Consider the following 23,167-nt stretch of genomic DNA (forward strand, 5'->3'; position numbering starts at 1 on the left):
TTATTTGTTATAATTATTTATAGTTATTTATTATATTATAATTTTTTATTTCGTTTTTCAAACTTTATCATACCCGGGATGTCTACTAGACTCTTGTTTGGACAGATTTAAGTGAACTATTCCTAAGAATTACAGGCCTACAATATAAAACGCCAAATTTCTGTGCAAAATAATTGTACCGCTTTCAGCACCTAAAATCAGAAATAATCATACCGCCAGGGAGGTTAAAGTAACGCAGTGCCGTATCACAAAAAATGGCCTGGTGATGAAGGGGGTAAAACCTTCCGGGGCTGAAGTGGTTTATTGAACAAGGTGAAGTTCAAAGCTGATTGGCTACCATGCACAGCATCACCAGATTTTGCACTCTCCAGTTTTAGTAAATCAACCCCTTTGCATGCAATGAGAGAATGCAAAGGGGTTGATTTATTAACCACTTGCCGACCGCCTCACGCCTATATACGTGAGCAGAGCGGCACGGGCAGGCAAAATCACGTACCTGAAACGTGATTGCCTTCCCGCGGGTGGGGGGTCCGATCGGACCCCCCCCCGGTGCCAGCTGCGGTCGGCATTTGGTTGGGAGCGATGACAGACGAGGGGGAGGCCATCCGATCGTGGCCCCCCCCTCGCGATCGCTCCCAGCCAATGACAAACATCCCCTGCCTCTGTATAGTACACAGAGGCAGAGGATGTGATGTCATCTCTCCTCGGCCTGGCAGTTTCCGTTCCAGCGCCGAGGAGAGATGACATGTAAGTGCACCAACACTCACACACAACACAGTAGAACATGCCAGGCATACTTTACACCCCCGATCCCCCCCCGATCGCCCCCCGATCCCCACCCAATCACCCCCCCCCGTCACAAACTGACACCAAGCAGGTTTTTTTTTTTTTTTTTTTTTCCTGATTACTGCATAGTGTCAGTTTGTGACAGTTAGCAGTGGTGGGACAGTGAGTATTACCCCCCTGTAGGTCTAGGGTACCCCCCTTACCCCCCCTAATAAAGTTTTAACCCCTTGATCACCCCTCCTCACCAGTGTCGCTAAGCGATCATTTTTCTGATCGCTGTATTAGTGTCGCTGGTGACGGTAGTTAGGGACGTAAATATTTAGGTTCGTCGTCAGTGTTTTATAGCGACAGGGACCCCCATATACTACCTAATAAATGTTTTAACCCCTTGATGGCCCCCTAGTTAACCCTTTCACCACTGATCACCGTATAACCGTTACGGGTGACGCTGGTTAGTTCGTTTATTTTTTATAGTGTCAGGGCACCCGCCGTTTATTACCGAATAAAGGTTTAGCCCCCTGATCGCCCGGCGGTGATATGCGTCGCCCTAGGCAGCGTCAGATTAGCGCCAGTACCGCGAACACCCACGCACGCACCGTACACGCACCATACACCTCCCTTAGTGGTATAGTATCTGAACGCATCAATATCTGATCCGATCAGATCTATACTAGCGTCCCCAGCAGTTTAGGGTTCCCAAAAACGCAGTGTTAGCGGGATCAGCCCAGATACCTGCTAGCACCTGCGTTTTGCCCCTCCGCCCGGCCCAGCCCAGTCCAGCCCACCCAAGTGCAGTATCGATCGATCACTGTCACTTTTTTTGTAGCGTTTTGGTGAACTGGCAAGCACCAGCGGCGTAGTACACCCCGGTCGTAGTCAAACCAGCACTGCAGTAACACTTGGTGAATGTTTTGAACGCTACCATGCACTAGTTGAGTGTTAGCGTAGCGTACAGCATTGCACAGACTAGGCACACTTTCACAGGGTCTCCCAAGATGCCACCGCATTTTGAGAGACTCGAACCTGGAACCGGTTACAGTTATAAAAGTTACAGTTACAAAAAAAAAGTGTAAAAAAAAAAAAAAACACAAACAAAAATTAAAAAAAATAGTTGTCGTTTTATTGTTCTCTCTCTCTCTATTCTCTCTCTATTGTTCTGCTCTTTTTTACTGTATTCTATTCTGCAATGTTTTATTGTTATTGTTATTATGTTTTATCATGTTTGTTTTTCAGGTATGTAATTATTTATACTTTACCGTTTACTGTGCTTTATTGTTAACCATTTTTTTGTCTTCAGGTACGCCATTCACAACTTTGAGTGGTTATACCAGAATGATGCCTGCAGGTTTAGGTATCATCTTGGTATCATTCTTTTTAGCCAGCGGTCGGCTTTCATGTAAAAGCAATCCTAGCGGCTAATTAGCCTCTAGACTGCTTTTACAAGCAGTGGGAGGGAATGCCCCCCCCCCCCCACCGTCTTCCGTGTTTTTCTCTGGCTCTCCTGTCTCAACAGGGAACCTGAGAATGCAGCCGGTGATTCAGCCAGCTGACCATAGAGCTGATCAGAGACCAGAGTGGCTCCAAACATCTCTATGGCCTAAGAAACCGGAAGCTACGAGCATTTTATGACTTAGATTTCGCCGGATGTAAATAGCGCCATTGGGAAATTGGGGAAGCATTTTATCACACCGATCTTGGTGTGGTCAGATGCTTTGAGGGCAGAGGAGAGATCTAGGGTCTAATAGACCCCAATTTTTTCAAAAAAGAGTACCTGTCACTACCTATTGCTATCATAGGGGATATTTACATTCCCTGAGATAACAATAAAAATGATTTAAAAAAAAAAAAATGAAAGGAACAGTTTAAAAATAAGATAAAAAAGCAAAAAAAAATAAAGAAAAAAAATAAAGAAAAAAAAGCACCCCTGTCGCCCCCTGCTCTCGCGCTAAGGCGAACGCAAGCGGCGGTCTGGCGTCAAACGTAAACAGCAATTGCACCATGCATGTGAGGTATCACCGCGAAGACCAGATCGAGGGCAGTAATTTTAGCAGTAGACCTCCTCTGTAAATCTAAAGTGGTAACCTGTAAAGGCTTTTAAAGGCTTTTAAAAATGTAGTAATTTTGTTGCCACTGCACGTTTGTGCGCAATTTTAAAGCATGTCATGTTTGGTATCCATGTACTCGGCCTAAGATCATCTTTTTTATTTCATCAAACATTTGGGCAATATAGTGTGTTTTAGTGCATTAAAATTTAAAAAAGTGTGTTTTTTCCCCAAAAAATGCGTTTGAAAATCGCTGCGCAAATACTGTGTGAAAAAAAAAAATGAAACACCCACCATTTTAATCTGTAGGGCAATTGCTTTAAAATAATATATAATGTTTGGGGGTTCAAAGTAATTTTCTTGCAAAAAAAAATAATTTTTTCATGTAATCAAAAAGTGTCAGAAAGGGCTTTGTCTTCAAGTGGTTAGAAGAGTGGGTGATGTGTGACATAAGCTTCTAAATGTTGTGCATAAAATGCCAGGACAGTTCAAACCCCCCCCAAATGACCCCATTTTGGAAAGTAGACACCCCAAGCTATTTGCTGAGAGGCATGTCGAGTCCATGGAATATTTTATATTGTGACACAAGTTGCGGGAAAGAGACAATTTTTTTTTTTTTTTTTTTTTTTTTTTGCACAAAGTTGTCACTAAATGTTATATTGCTCAAACATGCCATGGGAATATGTGAAATTACACCCCAAAATAAATTCTGTTGCTTCTCCTGAGTACGGGGATACCACATGTGTGAGACTTTTTGGGAGCCTAGCCGCGCACGGGACCCCGAAAACCAAGCACCGCCTTCAGGCTTTCTAAGGCCGTAAATTTTTGATTTCACTCCTCACTACCTATCACAGTTTCGGAGGCCCTGGAATGCCCAGGTGGCACAAACCCCCCCCCAAATGACCCCATTTTGGAAAGTAGACACCCCAAGCTATTTGCTGAGAGGTATAGTGAGTATTTTGCAGACCTCACTTTTTGTCACAAAGTTTTGAAAATTGAAAAAAGAAAAAAAAAAATTTTTTTTCTGGTCTTTCTTCATTTTCAAAAACAAATGACAGCTGCAAAATACTCACCATGCCTCTCAGCAAATAGCTTGGGGTGTCTACTTTCCAAAATGGGGTCATTTGGGGGGGGTTTGTGTCATCTGGGCATTTTATGGCCTTCAAAACTGTGATAGGTAGTGAGGAGTAAAATCAAAAATGTATGCCCTTAGAAATCCTGAAGGTGGTGCTGGGTTTTCGGGGCCCCGTACGCGGCTAGGCTCCCAAAAAGTGCCACACATGTGGTATCCCCGTACTCAGGAGAAGCAGCTGAATGTATTTTGGGGTGCAATTCCACATATGCCCATGGCCTGTGTGAGCAATATATCATTTAGTGACAACTTTTTGTAATTTTTTTTTTTTTTTCTTTTTTTTGTCATTATTCAATCACTTGGGACAAAAAAAATAAATATTCAATGGGCTCAACATGCCTCTCAGCAATTCACTTGGGGTGTCTACTTTCCAAAATGGGGTCATTTGGGGGGGTTTTGTACTGCCCTGCCATTTTAGCACCTCAAGAAATGACATAGGCAGTCAGAAACTAAAAGCTGTGTAAATTCCAGAAAATGTACCCTAGTTTGTAGACGCTATAACTTTTGCGCAAACCAATAAATATACGCTTATTGACATTTTTTTTACCAAAGACATGTGGCCGAATACATTTTGGCCTAAATGTATGACTAAAATTTAGTTTATTGGATTTTTTTTATAACAAAAAGTAGAAAATATCATTTTTTTTCAAAATTTTCAGTCTTTTTCCGTTTATAGCGCAAAAAAAAAAACCGGAGGAGGTGATCAAATATCATCAAAAGAAAGCTCTATTTGTGGGAAGAAAAGGACGCAAATTTCGTTTGGGTAGAGCATTGCATGACCGCGCAATTAGCAGTTAAAGCGACGCAGTGCCGAATTGTAAAAAGTGCTCTGGTCAGGAAGGGGGTAAATCCTTCCGGGGCTGAAGTGGTTAAAGGCAAATAGACTGTGCACTTTGCAAAGTACAGTTGCCCTCTGCAAGTGCAGTTGCTCCAGCGTTTGGTAAATGCGGGAAAAGCTTCACTTTGCAAAGAATACCCAATCATGTGCAAGGAAAATGAAAAAAAATAGCATTTTTGCTTGCACATAATTGGACGATGAAAGTCAGCAGAGCTTCTGCTCATTTACTAAGCTCTGGAACAACTGCACTTAGCAAAGTGCACAATCTGTTTAGTAAATCAACCCCACAGTGTAGGAAAAAAACTAATTTTGGCTAAAGCCACATCCGAATTGGAAAGTACAAAAAGATACGGGACCAGTAAAGACAGAACCCGTCTATATAGCTGGACTTTTAAGGCTCAGCATGGGAGACACAGCAAATGTATAGAAAATATAAATCTTTATTGTACATATTTAACCACTTCAGTCCCGGGAAGGTTTTACCCCCTTAATCTCCAGGCTATTTTTTGCGATACGGCACTGCGTTTACCAAATAAAATTTATGTCCTTTTTTTCCCCACAAATAAAGCTTTCTTTTAGTGGTATTTGATTGCCTCTCTGTTTTTTTATTTTTTGCGCTATAAACAAATAAAAGAGCAACAATTTTGAAAAAAAAAAACACAATATTTTTTCCTTTTTGCTATAAAACACATCCAATAAAATAAAAAAAAATCAAATTTCTTCATCAATTTAAGCCAATATATATTCAGCTACATATTTTGATTTAAAAAAATCCAGATAGCATATATTGATTGGTTTGCGCAAAAGTTATAGAGTCTAGAAATGATGGGATATTTTTATGGAATTTTTCTTTCTTTCTTTTTTTTTTACTAGTAATGGCGGCGGTCAGCGTTTTTAAGCGGGACTGCGACATTGCAGTGGACAAATCGGACACCTAACTGACACTTTTGACACTTTTTTTGGGACCAGTGATACTAATACAGTGATCAGTGCTAAAAATATGCACTGTCACTGTTTTAATGACACTGACAGGGAAGGGGTTAACATCAGGGGCGATCAAAGGGTTAACAGTGTGCCTAGCTGGTGCTTGCTAACTGTGTGGGGGTTGCTCTAACTGGGCAAAGACAGAGATCGGTGTTCCTGCTTAGCAGGAACACAAGATCTCCATCTGCTCCCCTGTCAGAACGGTGATTTGCCTGGTTCACGGGTGGCTAATGGACATCGGGTCCGCAGGACCCGCTGATTGGCATGCCCTTTGTCCGGTCAGTGTGCGTTCTCGCCTCCGGCAGCGTGTGCATGCCCCCCAGTGGCTATTTAACGAAATGACGTACAGGTACGTCATTTCCGGCAACAAAGCTGACCTGCCGCAGTCGGCAAGTGGTTAAAAGACAAATTCATAAATAACAATGGCATATAAGCCTATAAATGATCCGTAAGGTACTGTTGTAAACAGACTCTACTGCGGTACTGGAAAACTGGAAACAAATCAATTAGTATAGATATTACATAACTGCAAATGAAAGACTGTGAGTTTCCGGTAGCCAATCTGGCAGGTCAACGTTGCGTAAATAAAACGGCTTCTTCAGGACCCACTATGGCAAAGTAGAGCAACAATTCCTGTGATGGATCATAAAGCACCCAAGGAGTACAGTCTGGGGGCGGGCATAGGGGCAACAGGACCCACCGCCAATAGGTGTGGGATCTGCCACGAACAGCGGTGCAGCATAGGGACTAGATAATGGTGAAAAATTGTTCAGCCTTCAACAATTTAATTCAGTAATCTTCAAAAAATCTTAATAGTCACCAGTGTAGAGTAAAGTGAAGCAGGCCAGGATAAAAAGATCAGATGGTCCCAGTGTTACTTGCGCCTACCACAATAGTGCCCATCATCAGTAGGATATGTTGCCCATACACGTGCACCTCCCGCCCGGCCGGCCCCACAGTGTTCTCTGAATGGCACCCATGCCAAGTGTGCGACCAACTTACTGAACGTTGCAGGTCAGCCGCAACTGCAGTATTTACCATCAGTGAAGTGACACTTTGCATATGGCATGAGTTGTTTTGTATTAAACACAAATATCTTTTGTGTTTTTATATGTGATCAACGTTAGTGAATTGATCCCAGCATTCATTGTTTTCCTGGTCCTATCCTGGCTTAAAATATGGTGATAATGTGTATGTTTCTACTGATGCAGTGTCAGCCCTGCTCAGTTCTCCTTTGCCACTGCTTAAATTGTATGTCTCCTTCAATTAACAAATATCATATTTTGTACAGCTCCGCAATCCATACACAATTTCATGTTGCAATCTTTCAAAAATGCTGCAAATACAGAAAAAAATGTTGATCTGACAAACATCCAGTGAGCTTTTAGCTGCCTGAGCTCCTTGCCTATGCGGAACTGTAATCCCCTGTAGTGTTGTCAGCCCTGCCTTAGTTCTTCACTGCTGGACTTCAGAACACTGCCCCCTATGTTACAGCTGACAACACTGCTTGGGATTTCAGTGCAGTACAGCACTGTGTTGTCAGTTCACTACAGGAATTTAGGAGCACACTGGATTTCTGGCAGATCATTGGGTATTTTTTCTGTCTCTTGGAGCATACTAAAGAAGCAAAACACAGGAAATGCATGCATCCATTGCAGAGATGGGCTGTATATGATTCATTTTAAAGTAGTGAGGACCCCTTTACCATTTCTCAAAACAGATTACTTCACAATTCGGATCAGACTGGCAACCTGCGTCAAATCCCATCCTGGTTCAACTGATTAATTCTTCATTCATATTTTTATTTAGATACAGAGTTAACTTCATCACTGTTTACTAATATGTCTTTTATTGGCTTTCTGCAGGAGAGATCACGTCTCGGCTGTCACATGACACAACGCTCGTTAGCCGCTCCATCGCCGCCAACGTGAACATCACCCTGCGGATGCTGGTGCAATGTATTGGTCACCATTACTTTATGATATTGGTGTCCACGAAGCTGACACTGCTCACCCTTATCAGCACACCACTCATCTGGATTGTACAGAGCCTATACAACAAGTATCACCAGGTATATACATAGGAACATATACATAGGCACGGGGGTATATCAGGTGTCCCAAAACTCCAAATTTGATTAGAGACACAGCATTCAAAACTGTAATTTAAAGCAACTCTAAGAGCCCATTGACACCCCTGCTGTGCGTTAGTGCACATGTGTTAACATATGTTATGGCGCAGCAAATGCATAAAATCGTGCATTTACTATTTCTAACAATACAGTGTAATGCACATTATCACACAGATATTAGAAAGATGTGCAGGGCTGCCATTCGTAAACATTCGCTAAATAGGCGTGTGCACAGGGTGTGCCGGTGTGCCTGGGCACACCCTAATCACTCCATGCTGTGCTGATTCCCCCTGCTTCCTGGAGCCCCCCTGTCCCTCCCCTGTACAGTGCTGCCAGCTTCCATCCTCTCCTCTCCTGTGCTGGATGTTTCAGGATGCAAAGCGGAGGAAGGGGCTGTTAAAATTTGTATTTACCTGCCCCTTGCTTTATTGAATGAACACAGTGATGCATAGGCGTGCACACAACATGTGATGGGTGTGACTTGGCGCTAGGGTTGCCACCTTTTCTTCGAGCCAAACCCGAACACTTCAGCGGGGCTTGGCATTTTTTTTGTTTCATACACTATGAGATTGTAAAATACCCAGGACACCTCTGTGTGCCCTAGGGGGGTAGTAATGCGGCACGCGCAGCAGTGAACAGTGGGTGTAGCCAATTGTATATAGTGCAGGTGTGTAAAGTACAATATAGTGTATATGTAGTGTGTAATGTTTGGTGGGGAGCCTCCCAGTGTAATATTTTTTTTGGGGGGGGGCTGATATAGATAGATAGATAGATAGATAGATAGATAGATAGATAGATAGATAGATAGATAGATAGATAGATAGATAGATAGATAGCGTATGGTGGGGAGGGGGAGTGGTGAGGACTGTATGTATGGTGTAAGGGGGAACACTGATGTAAGGGGGGGCTCTGGTGACGAGATCACCTCGTATCAGAGTCCACTGCATTCCCCTTTACATCAGAGTTCCCGTTTATGTAATTGTCCACAGAGTTCCAACTTGCATTTAAAATGGAAACTCTAATGTGTGTGTGTGTGTGTGTGGGGGGGGGCTCTGGTCACCATAGAGCACCTTCCACAGAGTGAATGCACCAAAGTAAGGTGGGGGGGGGGGGGTTATGATATAGGAGATGGTCAGAGAGTGTGCGAACATCATACAAAAGATGATCAGAGACTGCAGACATAGTACAGGAGATGGTCAGAGACTGCAAACATAGTACAAGAGATGGTCAGAGAGTGTGTGGACCTGGTACAGGAGATGGTCAGAGACTGCAGAAGTACTACAGGAGATGGTCAGAGACTGCAGATATGATACAGGAGATGGTCAGAGACTGCAGACATGATACAGGAGATGGTCAGAGAGTGCAGACAAAGTACAGGAGATGGTCAGAGACTGCATACATGATAAAGGAGACGGTCTGAGAGTGTGTGGACATGGTACAGGAGATGTTTAGAGACTGCATACATGATAAAGGAGGTGGTCTGAGAGTGTGTGGACATGGTACAGGAGATGGTCAGAGACTGCATACTTGATACAGGAGATGGTCAGAGACTGCAGACAAAGTACAGGAGATGGTCAGAGACTGCATACATGATACAGGAGATGGTCAGAGACTGCAGACATGATACAAGAGATGGTCAGAGACTGCATACATGGTACAGGAGATGGTCAGAGACTGCAGACATGGTACAGGAGATGGTCAGAGAGTGTGCAGACATGGTACAGGAGAAGGCTAGAGACTGCAGACAAAGTACAAGAGATGGTCATAGACTGCAGACATAATTGGGCTAAAATTGCACCTGGGTCACATATGAATCGTACAGAATGCACAGCGCGTTCCTGTGTTTTCATAGTGTGAACCTGCCCTGTGACCTGGAACCCACACTTTGCTCCACTAACTTGCTTGGAAGTGTGGCACTAGTATGGGCACCTGGAGCAATTTTCCACATCTCTTGTGGGGTGCCAAGGGCCACCTGCTCTGTGGCAGACATCATCTCTTTAATATTGGGGGGAGAGGATATGTGCTTAAGGGGTCTGGATTTCATATCCAAGCCCCCTTGTAGCACAGGTAGTAAAGTGCCCCCTAGAAGATACACCCCCCCCCCCAAATTACTCATAGTGAACTGTAGGCTAGTTCCCCCCTCACCCTCTTGTTCATGCCCCCCATCCTCTGGAAGACTCACTGTGGATTAGTTCAGATAGATGATCTCAGTCCGGCAGCGTTGTCGGCAGCGTGGTGAGCCTTCTCCTCCCCTCCTCCTCCTCTGTGTACACAGGAAAACAACACAGCAGGAGGAGGAGGGCGGGTTCACTCCACGGCACTCTCTCTGCACTGTGTATGTGTCCTGCAGCTGGGGACAGCGGGGAGAGATGTCGGGTCTGCCCTGTCATAAAAAGTTGAGCTCAGGGGCGGCGTGGAATAGGGGAATGTACAGTGCACAGTACAGAATGAGGTCGTGTGGAATAGGAGAATGTACAGTGCACAGTACAGAATGAGATGGTGTGGAATAGGGGAATGTACAGTGCACAGTACAGAATGAGGTCGTGTGGAATAGGAGAATGTACAGTGCACAGTACAGAATGAGGAGGTGTGGAATAGGAGAATGTACAGTGCGCAGTAAAGAATGAGATGGTGTGGAATAGAGAAATGTACAGTGTACAGTACAGAATGAGGTTGTGTGGAATAGGGAAATGTACAGTGTACAGTACAGAATGAGGTGGTGTGGAATAGGGGAATGTACAGTGCACAGTACAGAATGAGGTTGTGTGGAATAGGGAAATGTACAGTGTACAGTACAGAATGAGGTGGTGTGGAATAGGGGAATGTACAGTGCACAGTACAGAATGAGGTGGTGTGGAATAGGGGAATGTACAGTGCGCAGTACAGAATGAGGTGGTGTGGAATAGGGGAATGTACAGTGCACAGTACAGAATGAGGAGGTGTGGAATAGGAGAATGTACAGTGCACAGTAAAGAATGAGGTGGTGTGGAATAGGGAAATGTACAGTGTACAGTACAGAATGAGGTTGTGTGGAATAGGGAAATGTACAGTGCGCAGTACAGAATGAGGAGGTGTGGAATAGGAGAATGTACAGTGCACAGTAAGGAATGAGGTGGTGTGGAATAGGGAAATGTACAGTGCACAGTACAGAATGAGGTGGTGTTGAATAGGGGAATGTACAGTGTACAGTACAGAATGAGGTGGTGTGGAATAGGGGAATGTACAGTGCACAGTACAGAATGAGGAGGTGTGGAATAGGGAAATGTACAGTGCACAGTACAGAATGAGGTGGTGTGGAATAGGGGAATGTACAGTGCACAGTACAGAATGAGGTGGTATGGAATAGGGGAATGTACAGTGCACAGTACAGAATGAGGTGGTCTGGAATAGGGGAATGTACAGTGCGCAGTACAGAATGAGGTGGTGTGGAATAGGGGAATGTACAGTGCACAGTACAGAATGAGGTGGTATGGAATAGGGGAATGTACAGTGCACAGTACAGAATGAGGTGGTGTGGAATAGGGGAATGTACAGTGCACAGTACAGAATGAGGTGGTGTGGAATAGGGAAATGTACAGTGCACAGTACAGAATGAGGAGGTGTGGAATAGGAGAATGTATAGTGCACAGTAAAAAATGAGGTCGTGTGGAATAGGGAAATGTACAGTGCGCAGTACAGAATGAGGTGGTGTGGAATAGAGAAATGTACAGTGCACAGTACAGAATGAGGTGGTGTGGAATAGGGAAATGTACAGTGCGCAGTACAGAATGAGGAGGTGTGGAATAGGAGAATGTACAGTGCACAGTAAGGAATGAGGTGGTGTGGAATAGGGAAATGTACAGTGCACAGTACAGAATGAGGTGGTGTTGAATAGGGGAATGTACAGTGTACAGTACAGAATGAGGTGGTGTGGAATAGGGGAATGTACAGTGCACAGTACAGAATGAGGAGGTGTGGAATAGGGAAATGTACAGTGCACAGTACAGAATGAGGTGGTGTGGAATAGGGGAATGTACAGTGTACAGTACAGAATGAGGTGGTGTGGAATAGGGGAATGTACAGTGCACAGTACAGAATGAGGAGGTGTGGAATAGGGAAATGTACAGTGCACAGTACAGAATGAGGTGGTGTGGAATAGGGGAATGTACAGTGCACAGTACAGAATGAGGTGGTATGGAATAGGGGAATGTACAGTGCACAGTACAGAATGAGGTGGTCTGGAATAGGGGAATGTACAGTGCGCAGTACAGAATGAGGTGGTGTGGAATAGGGGAATGTACAGTGCACAGTACAGAATGAGGTGGTATGGAATAGGGGAATGTACAGTGCACAGTACAGAATGAGGTGGTGTGGAATAGGGGAATGTACAGTGCACAGTACAGAATGAGGTGGTGTGGAATAGGGAAATGTACAGTGCACAGTACAGAATGAGGAGGTGTGGAATAGGAGAATGTATAGTGCACAGTAAAAAATGAGGTCGTGTGGAATAGGGAAATGTACAGTGCGCAGTACAGAATGAGGTGGTGTGGAATAGAGAAATGTACAGTGCACAGTACAGAATGAGGTGGTGTGGAATAGGGAAATGTACAGTGCGCAGTACAGAATGAGGAGGTGTGGAATAGGAGAATGTACAGTGCACAGTACAGAATGAGGAGGTGTGGAATAGGGAAATGTACAGTGCACAGTACAGAATGAGGTGGTGTGGAATAGGGGAATGTACAGTGTACAGTACAGAATGAGGTGGTGTGGAATAGGGGAATGTACAGTGCACAGTACAGAATGAGGAGGTGTGGAATAGGGAAATGTACAGTGCACAGTACAGAATGAGGTGGTGTGGAATAGGGGAATGTACAGTGCACAGTACAGAATGAGGTGGTATGGAATAGGGGAATGTACAGTGCACAGTACAGAATGAGGTGGTCTGGAATAGGGGAATGTACAGTGCGCAGTACAGAATGAGGTGGTGTGGAATAGGGGAATGTACAGTGCACAGTACAGAATGAGGTGGTATGGAATAGGGGAATGTACAGTGCACAGTACAGAATGAGGTGGTGTGGAATAGGGGAATGTACAGTGCACAGTACAGAATGAGGTGGTGTGGAATAGGGAAATGTACAGTGCACAGTACAGAATGAGGAGGTGTGGAATAGGAGAATGTATAGTGCACAGTAAAAAATGAGGTCGTGTGGAATAGGGAAATGTACAGTGCGCAGTACAGAATGAGGTGGTGTGGAATAGAGAAATGTACAGTGCACAGTACAGAATGAGGTGGTGTGGAATAGGGAAATGTACAGTGCGCAGTACAGAATGAGGAGGTGTGGAATAGGAGAATGTACAGTGCACAGTAAGGAATGAGGTGGTGTGGAATAGGGAAATGTACAGTGCACAGTACAGAATGAGGTGGTGTTGAATAGGGGAATGTACAGTGTACAGTACAGAATGAGGTGGTGTGGAATAGGGGAATGTACAGTGCACAGTACAGAATGAGGAGGTGTGGAATAGGGAAATGTACAGTGCACAGTACAGAATGAGGTGGTGTGGAATAGGGGAATGTACAGTGCACAGTACAGAATGAGGTGGTATGGAATAGGGGAATGTACAGTGCACAGTACAGAATGAGGTGGTCTGGAATAGGGGAATGTACAGTGCGCAGTACAGAATGAGGTGGTGTGGAATAGGGGAATGTACAGTGCACAGTACAGAATGAGGTGGTATGGAATAGGGGAATGTACAGTGCACAGTACAGAATGAGGTGGTGTGGAATAGGGGAATGTACAGTGCACAGTACAGAATGAGGTGGTGTGGAATAGGGAAATGTACAGTGCACAGTACAGAATGAGGTGGTGTGGAATAGGGAAATGTACAGTGCACAGTACAGAATGAGGAGGTGTGGAATAGGGGAATGTACAGTGCACAGTACAGAATGAGGTGGTGTGGAATAGGGGAATGTACAGTGCACAGTACAGAATGAGGTGGTGTGGAATAGGGGAATGTACAGTGCACAGTACAGAATGAGGTGGTGTGGAATAGGGGAATGTACAGTGCACAGTACAGAATGAGGTGGTGTGGAATAGGGAAATGTACAGTGCACAGTACAGAATGAGGTGGTGTGGAATAGGGAAATGTACAGTGCACAGTACAGAATGAGGTGGTGTGGAATAGGGGAATGTACAGTGCACAGTACAGAATGAGGTGGTGTGGAATAGGGGAATGTACAGTGCACAGTACAGAATGAGGTGGTGTGGAATAGGGAAATGTACAGTGCACAGTACAGAATGAGGAGGTGTGGAATAGGAGAATGTATAGTGCACAGTAAAAAATGAGGTCGTGTGGAATAGGGAAATGTACAGTGCGCAGTACAGAATGAGGTGGTGTTGAATAGGGAACACACAGCACAGAGCACAGAATGAGGTGACGTGGGATAAGGAATGCACAGTGCAGAGACCAGAGTGTTGTAATGTAGAATAGGGAATGTATCTCCAGCATCAGTACATGTACAAAAAGAAAGGCAATTATTGTCCAGTCTCTCTTCTCCTCACTGCTACCCTGCATTATTTGCACATACTGTAGAAGCATCAATGTACAGCCTTGCATTAGGTTGCAATGCTGTACAGGTGCTCTCCACGTGTCCCTCACTAGTCCTACATCATACTTGATGACCTTAAAGAGCTGTAACTGGACCAGCAGTAAAAGAGTAGCAGCTCTGGAGGATCAAGAGCAAAGACTAAGGAAAGTAGTTCACCTCATTCCTATTCCCTCAGACAATGCAAACATTTATCCCTTGCGGGGCAGAGGGGGCATCACTTCACTCGAAGATGACGGTGCAGAAGTTGCAGCATGTAAAAACCACCATTATTATATGATGGTTATTCGTGAAAACATGGTGACTTCTTGTATTATTATTTTCTAGGATCTAGTGAAGAAGGTGCAGGATTCTATTGCTAGCTCCAGCGATCTGGCTCAAGAGATCATTGAATCCGTAAGGACAGTAAAGAGTTTTGCTGCGGAGGAAGAAGAGGGAAAGCGGTATTCCGAGGCTCTGATGAAGACACATCGTCTGCAGTGCAAGAGGGATTTTGTCCGTGCTATATACCTTCTTGCTATCAGGGTAAGTTTAGGTCTTATCCATGGATACTACTAAATTATTATTTTTAATTTTTTTAGTGGCCAATAGGCATATCATTTACGATGCTGTGAAAAGTATTTGCCCCCTTCCTGATTTTTTTACATATTTTTCACACTTAAATGATTCAGAGCATCAAACTAATTTTAATATTACACAATAATAACCTGAGTATGAGTAAATGCAAAATGCAGTTTTTAAATGATGATTTCATTTATTTTGGGAAAAAAGCTGTCCAAACTTGCCTGGCCCTATGTGAAAAAGTAATTGCCCCTAAACCTAATAACTGGTTGTGCCACCTTTAGCAGCAACAACTTCAATCAAACGTTTGAAAGAACTGGCAATGAGCCTCTTACATCACTGGGAGGAGTTTTGGTCGACTCTTCTTTGCAGAATTGTTTTGTTGAATCATGAACACCGACCTTACCTGAGGCAAGTGAGGCCCGCAGTTCTTTAGATGTTGTTCTGGTTCTTTTATGACCGCCTGAATGAGTTGTCATTGTACTCTTGGAGTCATTTTGGTTGGCTGGCCACTCCTGGGAAGGTTCACCACTGTTCCAAGTTTTCCCCATTTGTGGATTTGCTCTCACCATGGATTAGCTGGAGTCCCAAAGCCTTAGAAATGGCTTGGTAACCCTTTCCAGACTGATACATGTCAATTACTTTGTTTCTTATCTGTTTTTAAACTTTAAATTACGGCATGATGTACTGCTTTTTGAGGTCTTTTAGCATGCTTCACTTTGTCAGACAGCTTCTATTTAAGCGATTTCTTGATTCAACAGGTCTAGTAGTAATCAGGCCTGGATGTGGCAAGTGAAATTTAACTTAGCTTTCCAAAAAATGTGGTTAATCACAGTTCATTCCTGATTTAGCAAGGAGGTTTGGATGGCTTTTTTCCCTTAATAAATAACAGCCTAATTCCCTGTGCTATGAGATGCCTTGAGTAACCTCTGTGGTGAAAACCCAGCACAGGCCAACATTAAGGTCTGATTCACACCTATGCATTTTTACTGCTTTTTGCATTTTGTAGATTTGCACTACAGTCCAGTTAACATGGTTTCCTATGGAACACGTTCTGTAGTGCAAATATGCAAAAAGCACTAAAAATGCATAGGTGTGAATCAAGCCTTAAAAAGAAAACATAAAAAAGTGCCTATTTTTTTTTGTAAAACAAATTTGGCATGTATGTACTTCCCTTTCCTCCAGTTTTGTGTGTTCAATTATATATCTTCATATTAACATTCATGTTACATAAACAAAGTGCAGTTAAAGTGATACTAAAAGTTTGCGTTTTTTTTTAATTTTTATATAACAATCATACTTATCTCCTCTGTGCAAGGGTTTTGCACAGCGTGGCCCTGATTCTCCTCTTCTGGGGTCTCCTGGCAGTGCTTCTGGCTCCTTCTCTTCTCGAGTGCCCCCTTGGAGAAGTGCTTTCCCTAGGGGCACTCGTGCAGACGCGCTCCCGAGTCCTGCTGCTGCGTCCATTGACACGGGCAGCAGGACTCGGCCCCTCCCCCTGGCTCCCGTCTCACTGAATTTGATTGACATCAGCGGGAGCCAATGGCTCCTGCTGCTATCAATTTATCCAATGAGAACCCCCAAGCCAGCAGCTGGAGCTGCTGGGCTCATGCTTGTCGCTGGAACAATCGGGCTCAGGTAAGTAAAAGGGGGGCTTTGGGGGGCTGCTGCATTACAGGAGGTTTTTCACCTTAATGCATAGAACTTTACAACTCCGTTAATCATTTTAAAGATATTCCTGACAATGTAACTTGGTAGCTGGTGCAATGTTTTGTAGGAAATAATAAACGCACATTTTTTTTTTCCTGCTAAAATATGTGCATTTATTATTTTTTTCCTAAAGGGGAACTTCGCTTTTAAGTAGCAAAAGTAAGAACAATAAGAGAAAGCTTGTGAAAATGAAAAAGTCATATAAAGTATTACTTTAACTCATTTGTGAGTAAAGGTCAGTGATGCCTAGTTGCCCAGGCTAAATCTATAAAGCTTATAGAAAAAAAAACCTTTAACGTTTTATTCTTCTTTGCAAATATTATTTTTAAATACTGTAATTGTAATACTCTAATCTGACAATTACAGTTTTAAAAAGATGACTAGCCATGCAGATTTTTTGGCTGGTGGCTCTCAAAGGGGAGGATATTTTTTATACTTAAAATTTTTTATTGAATGTTCAAAAGTAAAACAAGAATATTTTAGTTATATATTGAAACAGTGTTGTCACGGAAATACCTAGATAAGATTCCAAAATAAAGAAGTGCTTTAAAGTAAGTTACCATAAAATACTATAGTCAAACCAAAAACTTTTAAGGTGTTTAAACATTTATATAATCCCTGTTTACCCCAAAGGGAACTCACTGTAAACAAGGGATTGTAGCTTAATGTATTAGAAAGAAGAGGAAGGAAAAGGAAGATGGTTGGAAGTTACCTTACTAATCAGAGTACTTTGGAGAAGATAATGGTTCAAAAACAAATTTAACCGCTTGCCAACCACCTCACGCAGATATACTGCAGCAGAAGGGCTCGAACAGGCAGAATCACGTACCTGTACGTTGCCCTTTAAGAGGCGGCCAGCGGGCGCGCGCGGCAAGCCCCGTGAGTCGGGTCGCGGGTCCCGTGGACTCGATCGCCGCGGGGATACCCGCGATCGCCTCACGGGGAGGAAGAACGGGAAGATGCTAATGTAAACAAGCATCTCCCCATTCTGCCTAGTGACAGTGTCACTGATCTCTGCTCCCTGTCATCGGAGCAGAGATCAGTGACATGTCACACACAGCCATGCCCCCCACAGTTAGAAACACGCCCCTAGGACACACTTAACCCTTACACTACCACCTAGTGGTTCCACCTTCACTGCCAGTGCCATTTACACAGGAATCAGTGCATTTGTATAGCACTGATTGCTGTATGAATGACAATGATCCCAAAAATGTGTCAAAAATGTCCGATGTGTCCGCCATAATGTCGCAGTCACTATAAAAATCGCTGATCGCCGCCATTTAGAAAAAAATAAAATTATTAATAAAAATGCCATAAACTATCCCCTATTTTGTAAACGCTATAACTTTTGCGCAAACCGATCAATAATCGCTTATTGCGATTTTTTTTTTACCAAAGATATGTAGAAGAATACGTATCGGCCTAAACTGAGGAAAAAAATTGTTTTTTTATATATTTTTTGGGGATATTTATTATAGCAAAAAGTAAAAAATAATGCCTTTTCTTCAAAATTGTCGCTCTTTTTTTGTTTATAGCGCAAAAAATAAAAAGCGCAGAGGTGATCAAATACCACCAAAAGAAAGCTCTATTTGTGAGGAAAAAAAGGACGTCAATTTTGTTTGGGAGCCACGTCGCGCGACCACGCAATTGTCAGTTAAAACGATGCAGTGCCGAATCGCAAAAAGTGCTCTGGTCAGAAAGGGGGTAAATTCTTCAGGGGCTGAAGTGGTTAATAGTTCTTAGTATTTTTCAGAAAATGTTAAGCCTTAGGTTGTGAGATCCATTCATTCCAGATTTTAAGAAATTTAGCTGTGGAGCCCTTTTTGTGCGCTAACATTAATTCATAGTGAGCCTGAGAGTTTAGTCTCAAAATAACATCTGATAGGTTAGGGGCTAATGTAGATTTCCATAGTTTAGTTATGGTGAGTCTTGCGGCTATTAGGACATTAGCAACAATAGTCCTATACTGTGGTGGGTATAGGTCTAGATTTAGACCTAATAAGGCAGTTTCTGGTGTGAGTGTCTTCAAGTTTCCTGTGAAGGATGCGATAAAGGAGGAAATTGTCTTCCAGAAACTAGATAGAGCCTTACATCCCCATAGTGTCTGTATTAAATTGACAGTATGAGTATTAATTCTCCAGCATGTGGCGGATGAAGAGGGAAATATTTTGGAAAGTGTGTATGGGGTCAAATACCAGCGGTTTAATATTTTTGGGGCATTTTCCCAACGTTCAATACATGATGTTGCTGTACTGTTGACTTGTATGGCTTTCTGCCATGTTTCCCATGAAAAGGTTTGAGAAAGGACTTTCTCCAATTTAATCATATTCGTAGTTTTGGTTTGGAGTGGAAAAGATAAGAGGAGTTTATAGAAATGGGATATGCCTCTCTTCTTTCTGCTTTTATAAGAAGTGAAGAATTCCCATATTCCTTCCAGGGGTTAAAGTTCTTACTAAAGGTTTTAGTGTTAAGCTTATTTGAGATTCTGGTTTTATGTTCTTTGGGTAAGTGATGGAAAAAGTTGATTCCCTGTTTAGACCAATTAGCGCCCTAGCCCACATTCCAATACCATTAAGAGTTATTGAATATTGCAAATTGTGTCTTAATATAACATCCTGTTCTAAACAGGGGAGGATGTTTTTTAACCGCTTCAGCCCCGCCTTCTGAATGACCAGGCCACTTTTTGCGATTCGGCACTGCGTCACTTTACCTGACAAGTGCGCAGTCGTGACGCACTGTACCCAAACAAAATTGATGTCCTTTTTCCCACAAATGGAGCTTTCTTTTGGTGGTATTTGATCATCTCTGCAGTTTTTATTTTTTGCACTATAAACAAAAAAAAGAGCAACAATTTTGAAAAAAACACAATATTTTGTACTTTTTGCTATTATAAATATCCCCATTTTTTTTCTCAGTTTAGGCCAATATGTATTCTTCTACATATTTTTGGTAATAAAAATCACAATAAGCGTATATTGATTGGTTTGCGCAAAAGTTATAGCGTCTACAAAATAGGGGATAGATTTATAGCATTTTTATTATTCTTTTTTTTTTTTTTTTACTAGTAATGGCGGGGATCTGCGATTTTTATCAGGACTGCGACATTATGGTGGACCCATCGGACACGTGACACATTTTTGGGACCATTGGCATTAATACAGCGATCAGTGCTATAACAATGCATTGATTACTTTAAAAATGTCACTGGCAGGGAAGGGGTTAACACTAGGGGGCGATCAAGGGGTTAACTGTGTTCCCTCACTGTGTTCTAACTGAAGGGGGGGGTGGGACTGTCTAGGGGAAATGACAGATTGCTGTTTATACTTTGTATGAACAGACGATCAGTCTCTTCTCCCCTCAGCGAACTGGGATCTGTGTGTTTACACACACAGATGCTGGTTCTCGGTGTGTCACGAGCGATCGTGGGAGCTCGGCGGTCATCGAAACCACCAGGCACTCGCATCGGCTCCAGGGGCACGCGCCCCCCCCCCCCCCCCTAGTGGCCACAAGCGACATTACATAACGTTCCGCCCAGCCGTGCCAAACTGCGGCGGCTGGTCGGCAAGGGGTTAATATATCCACAGAGCAGGGTATCATGCTGGAGAATGTTTATACACAGATTTCAGACAGTAAAGGGTTACATTTATTAGTGCAGTAATGTCTTAAAATGTCACATACTACCTGAAAAAGTAACAGAATTGATGATAAAAATAATAAACAACTCTTCCTTTTCTCATGTTTTTCTCTTTCCACTTCTCTCTATCCACCTTTTCTTCCTCTCCCTCTCACCCTTCCTTTTTCTACAATCTTTCCCTCTTATTCTCCCTCTCTCCATCCCGCTTTCCTACACTCCCCCTGCTTTCTGTGTCCCCTTTTCTTCGACCATTTCTTCTACTTACCTTTTTCATCTTCTAGACTGTTAACCTAGGTACTCAGGTAGCAATGTTGGTGTATGGGCACAAGTTAATCCAGAGCGGAGCAATTACCAGCGGGCAGATGGTGTCCTTCATGTTGTACCAAATAGAGTCCGGAGACTATTTACGGGTGAGTGATAAAGCATATCCAGTCGGGTCCAAAAGCTATAAATGCATTTCGTGTGGAGGTTGATTACCCCTTCAGTTTTCTTCACACATCATACAGAGATTCCTCAGTCCCTTTCTCTGCAGCTTCAGCTGTACTGGTCATGAATGGGAAGTGTTCTGTGTTGAGTGTCTTCCTGTTCATTCACAAACTGAAGCATAATAATCACAGTTTACTATGCTTCAAGTGATATTAAAGGCTCATTTTTTGTTTTGTTTCCCTGTACAAAATAATTTATTAAGAGAAATTCAATCAGACAGATTAGGTGAACAATGAGATGGTTATATCATATATGGCGTAAACAAAATAAAATCCAGTCTAAGGTATAAAACAAGAAAATTGCATAGCTTCCAAATTCAGCATATTGTGATAACTAAAGTCCATAAGTCTTTAGTTGAGAAAGCTTGAGATTCCAGAATGTATCACATGAGCTGAAACCAAGACACCCAAGCATAATTATGAAGATCATGGAACATTTAAGCATGTTAACTGTGGATGTCTATAGAGATAAATATATAATATATCATTAAGAGAATGTGATCACTGTAACCATCCTCGCCCGAGCCATGCTCGGCGGTCTGATGATCGATAAGACCCCTTTCACGCTGAGGCGTTTCTCAGGCGCTTTTGGGCTAAAAATAGCGCCTGTAAAGCGCCTGAAAAAGGGCTCCCCTGCAGTCTCAGTGTGAAAGCCCGAGGAGGAGGATTTCTTGGACCAAAAATTGGTTGCTTTATTAATGGTGACCAGTTATGTCATATGCCTTTGCTGTGGGAGCTCCAGGAGAATAATCCAGAATTATCTCCAGATGACGGACCCCTGCTTTCACCAACTTTTGGCATTGTTGGCCCCCTATATTAAGAAGCAGGACACATGCATGAGGCTTTTATTTTATTTTTTGGTGGAATAATGATTTGATTTGTTATATTTTCTATATTTTTGGATGCATAGAATGCACTTTTTGGTTAAGTTCTATTGGCAGATAGTATGTCTAATTGTATTTGTTTTCTTTTTTAATGCACAATAAAAAATACTTGGCTATGTGTTTTACTTGAAATGACAGTTTGGGAGTTGGAAGTTACATTTAAAAAAATACAATGTAAAATTGACAAGGGACACCAACGTATTTGTATCTTTGATCATAAAAAATACGGGATAATGGTGTTGTGGTAACTTGCCCCAAAAAACAAAAAACAAAAACATAATAATATTATCCTTGATATCACTAGAAAAAAAAAAGCCTTTAAAAATTTGTTTGCAATAATTCCATCAGTATCAGCAGCAAAGCAGCTTCATTATTATCCCATTAACAAAGAAGAGAATTGTGCGCTGCATTTGGAGATTTCATAATTTGCCACGTCACGAATGTTAATCCTCCATTACGAACGCTAGTTTACAACACCGACCGCTTATGGCTCATACTTACTTCCAAGCATGTGTGTTTGTACTTTGGACTTTTGTCCGACGGACTTGTGTACACACGTTCAGAAAATCCGCCAACAGAAATTTGTCTGCGGAAAATTTTAAAACCTGCCATCCAACATTTGTCCGCGGAAAATCCGATCGGGTTTCCCACCAACAGCCTGTCATCACACAATTCCTGTGTGAAAATCCAATCCTGTGTACGCGGCTTCAGAGTAAATACACCTAAAAAGAAAAATGGAGTGAAAACAAGGAAAAAGAAAGAAAAGGAGGAGAAAAAGAGCCAGGAAGAAAAGAAGGAGGTGAGGAGTCCTACGGGGTGTGTGTCAGAGAGTCATTACATTGAAAGAAGTTTATTGTCATATTTGAAAGGTTGGGTATATGCGATCCACGGTTGTCAGAACATAAGAAATTTATTGTGTGTGTCCAAAGAAAAAGCCGTCAGCTTCTTGTTTACCATGATGTTGTTCATACGATTCTTAACAGCTTCAAAGCTGAGCACAGGAGTTTTCCAAGCCCTCGCAAAAGCCAACTTAGTTGCAGTAAAAAGATGCAGAGCGAATTGGCATTCCGGACCAAGCAGTTCTGCAATCGGCTTATAGAGAAGGGCCTCGTAGGGGTCCCAATTGATATTGGTGTGAAATATGTTACAGAGAAGGGTATATACACTCTGATCCATATGTTATACTTACCTGCTCGGTTGCAGATGGTTTTGCACAGAGCAGCCCTGATCCTCCTCTTCTCGGGTCCCTCTTTGGCTCCTGGCCCCTCCCTCCTATTGAGTGCCCCCACAGCAAGCAGTTTGCCACGGGGGGGGGGGGGGGGGGGGGCACCTGAGCCGAGCCGAAGCACTGTGTGTCCATTCAGACATGGAGTTCTGGCCTGGCCCTTCCCCCT

General features: G+C 42.9%; 1 protein-coding gene across 1 annotated transcript in view; it reads left to right on the top strand.

The window, feature by feature from the left end:
• Positions 1-23,167, top strand: part of TAP2 (transporter 2, ATP binding cassette subfamily B member) — an 88,775-nt gene that overhangs the window by 42,936 nt on the left and 22,672 nt on the right. Inside the window, exons 5-7 of the mRNA XM_073598273.1 lie at positions 7,648-7,853; positions 14,824-15,021; positions 20,686-20,814. Of these exons, the coding sequence (XP_073454374.1) occupies positions 7,648-7,853; positions 14,824-15,021; positions 20,686-20,814 (533 nt within the window). The remainder of the gene's footprint in view (positions 1-7,647; positions 7,854-14,823; positions 15,022-20,685; positions 20,815-23,167) is intronic.

The sequence above is a fragment of the Aquarana catesbeiana genome, linkage group LG09 (genome assembly GCF_042186555.1).
Source record: "Aquarana catesbeiana isolate 2022-GZ linkage group LG09, ASM4218655v1, whole genome shotgun sequence".
Lineage (NCBI taxonomy): Eukaryota > Metazoa > Chordata > Amphibia > Anura > Ranidae > Aquarana > Aquarana catesbeiana.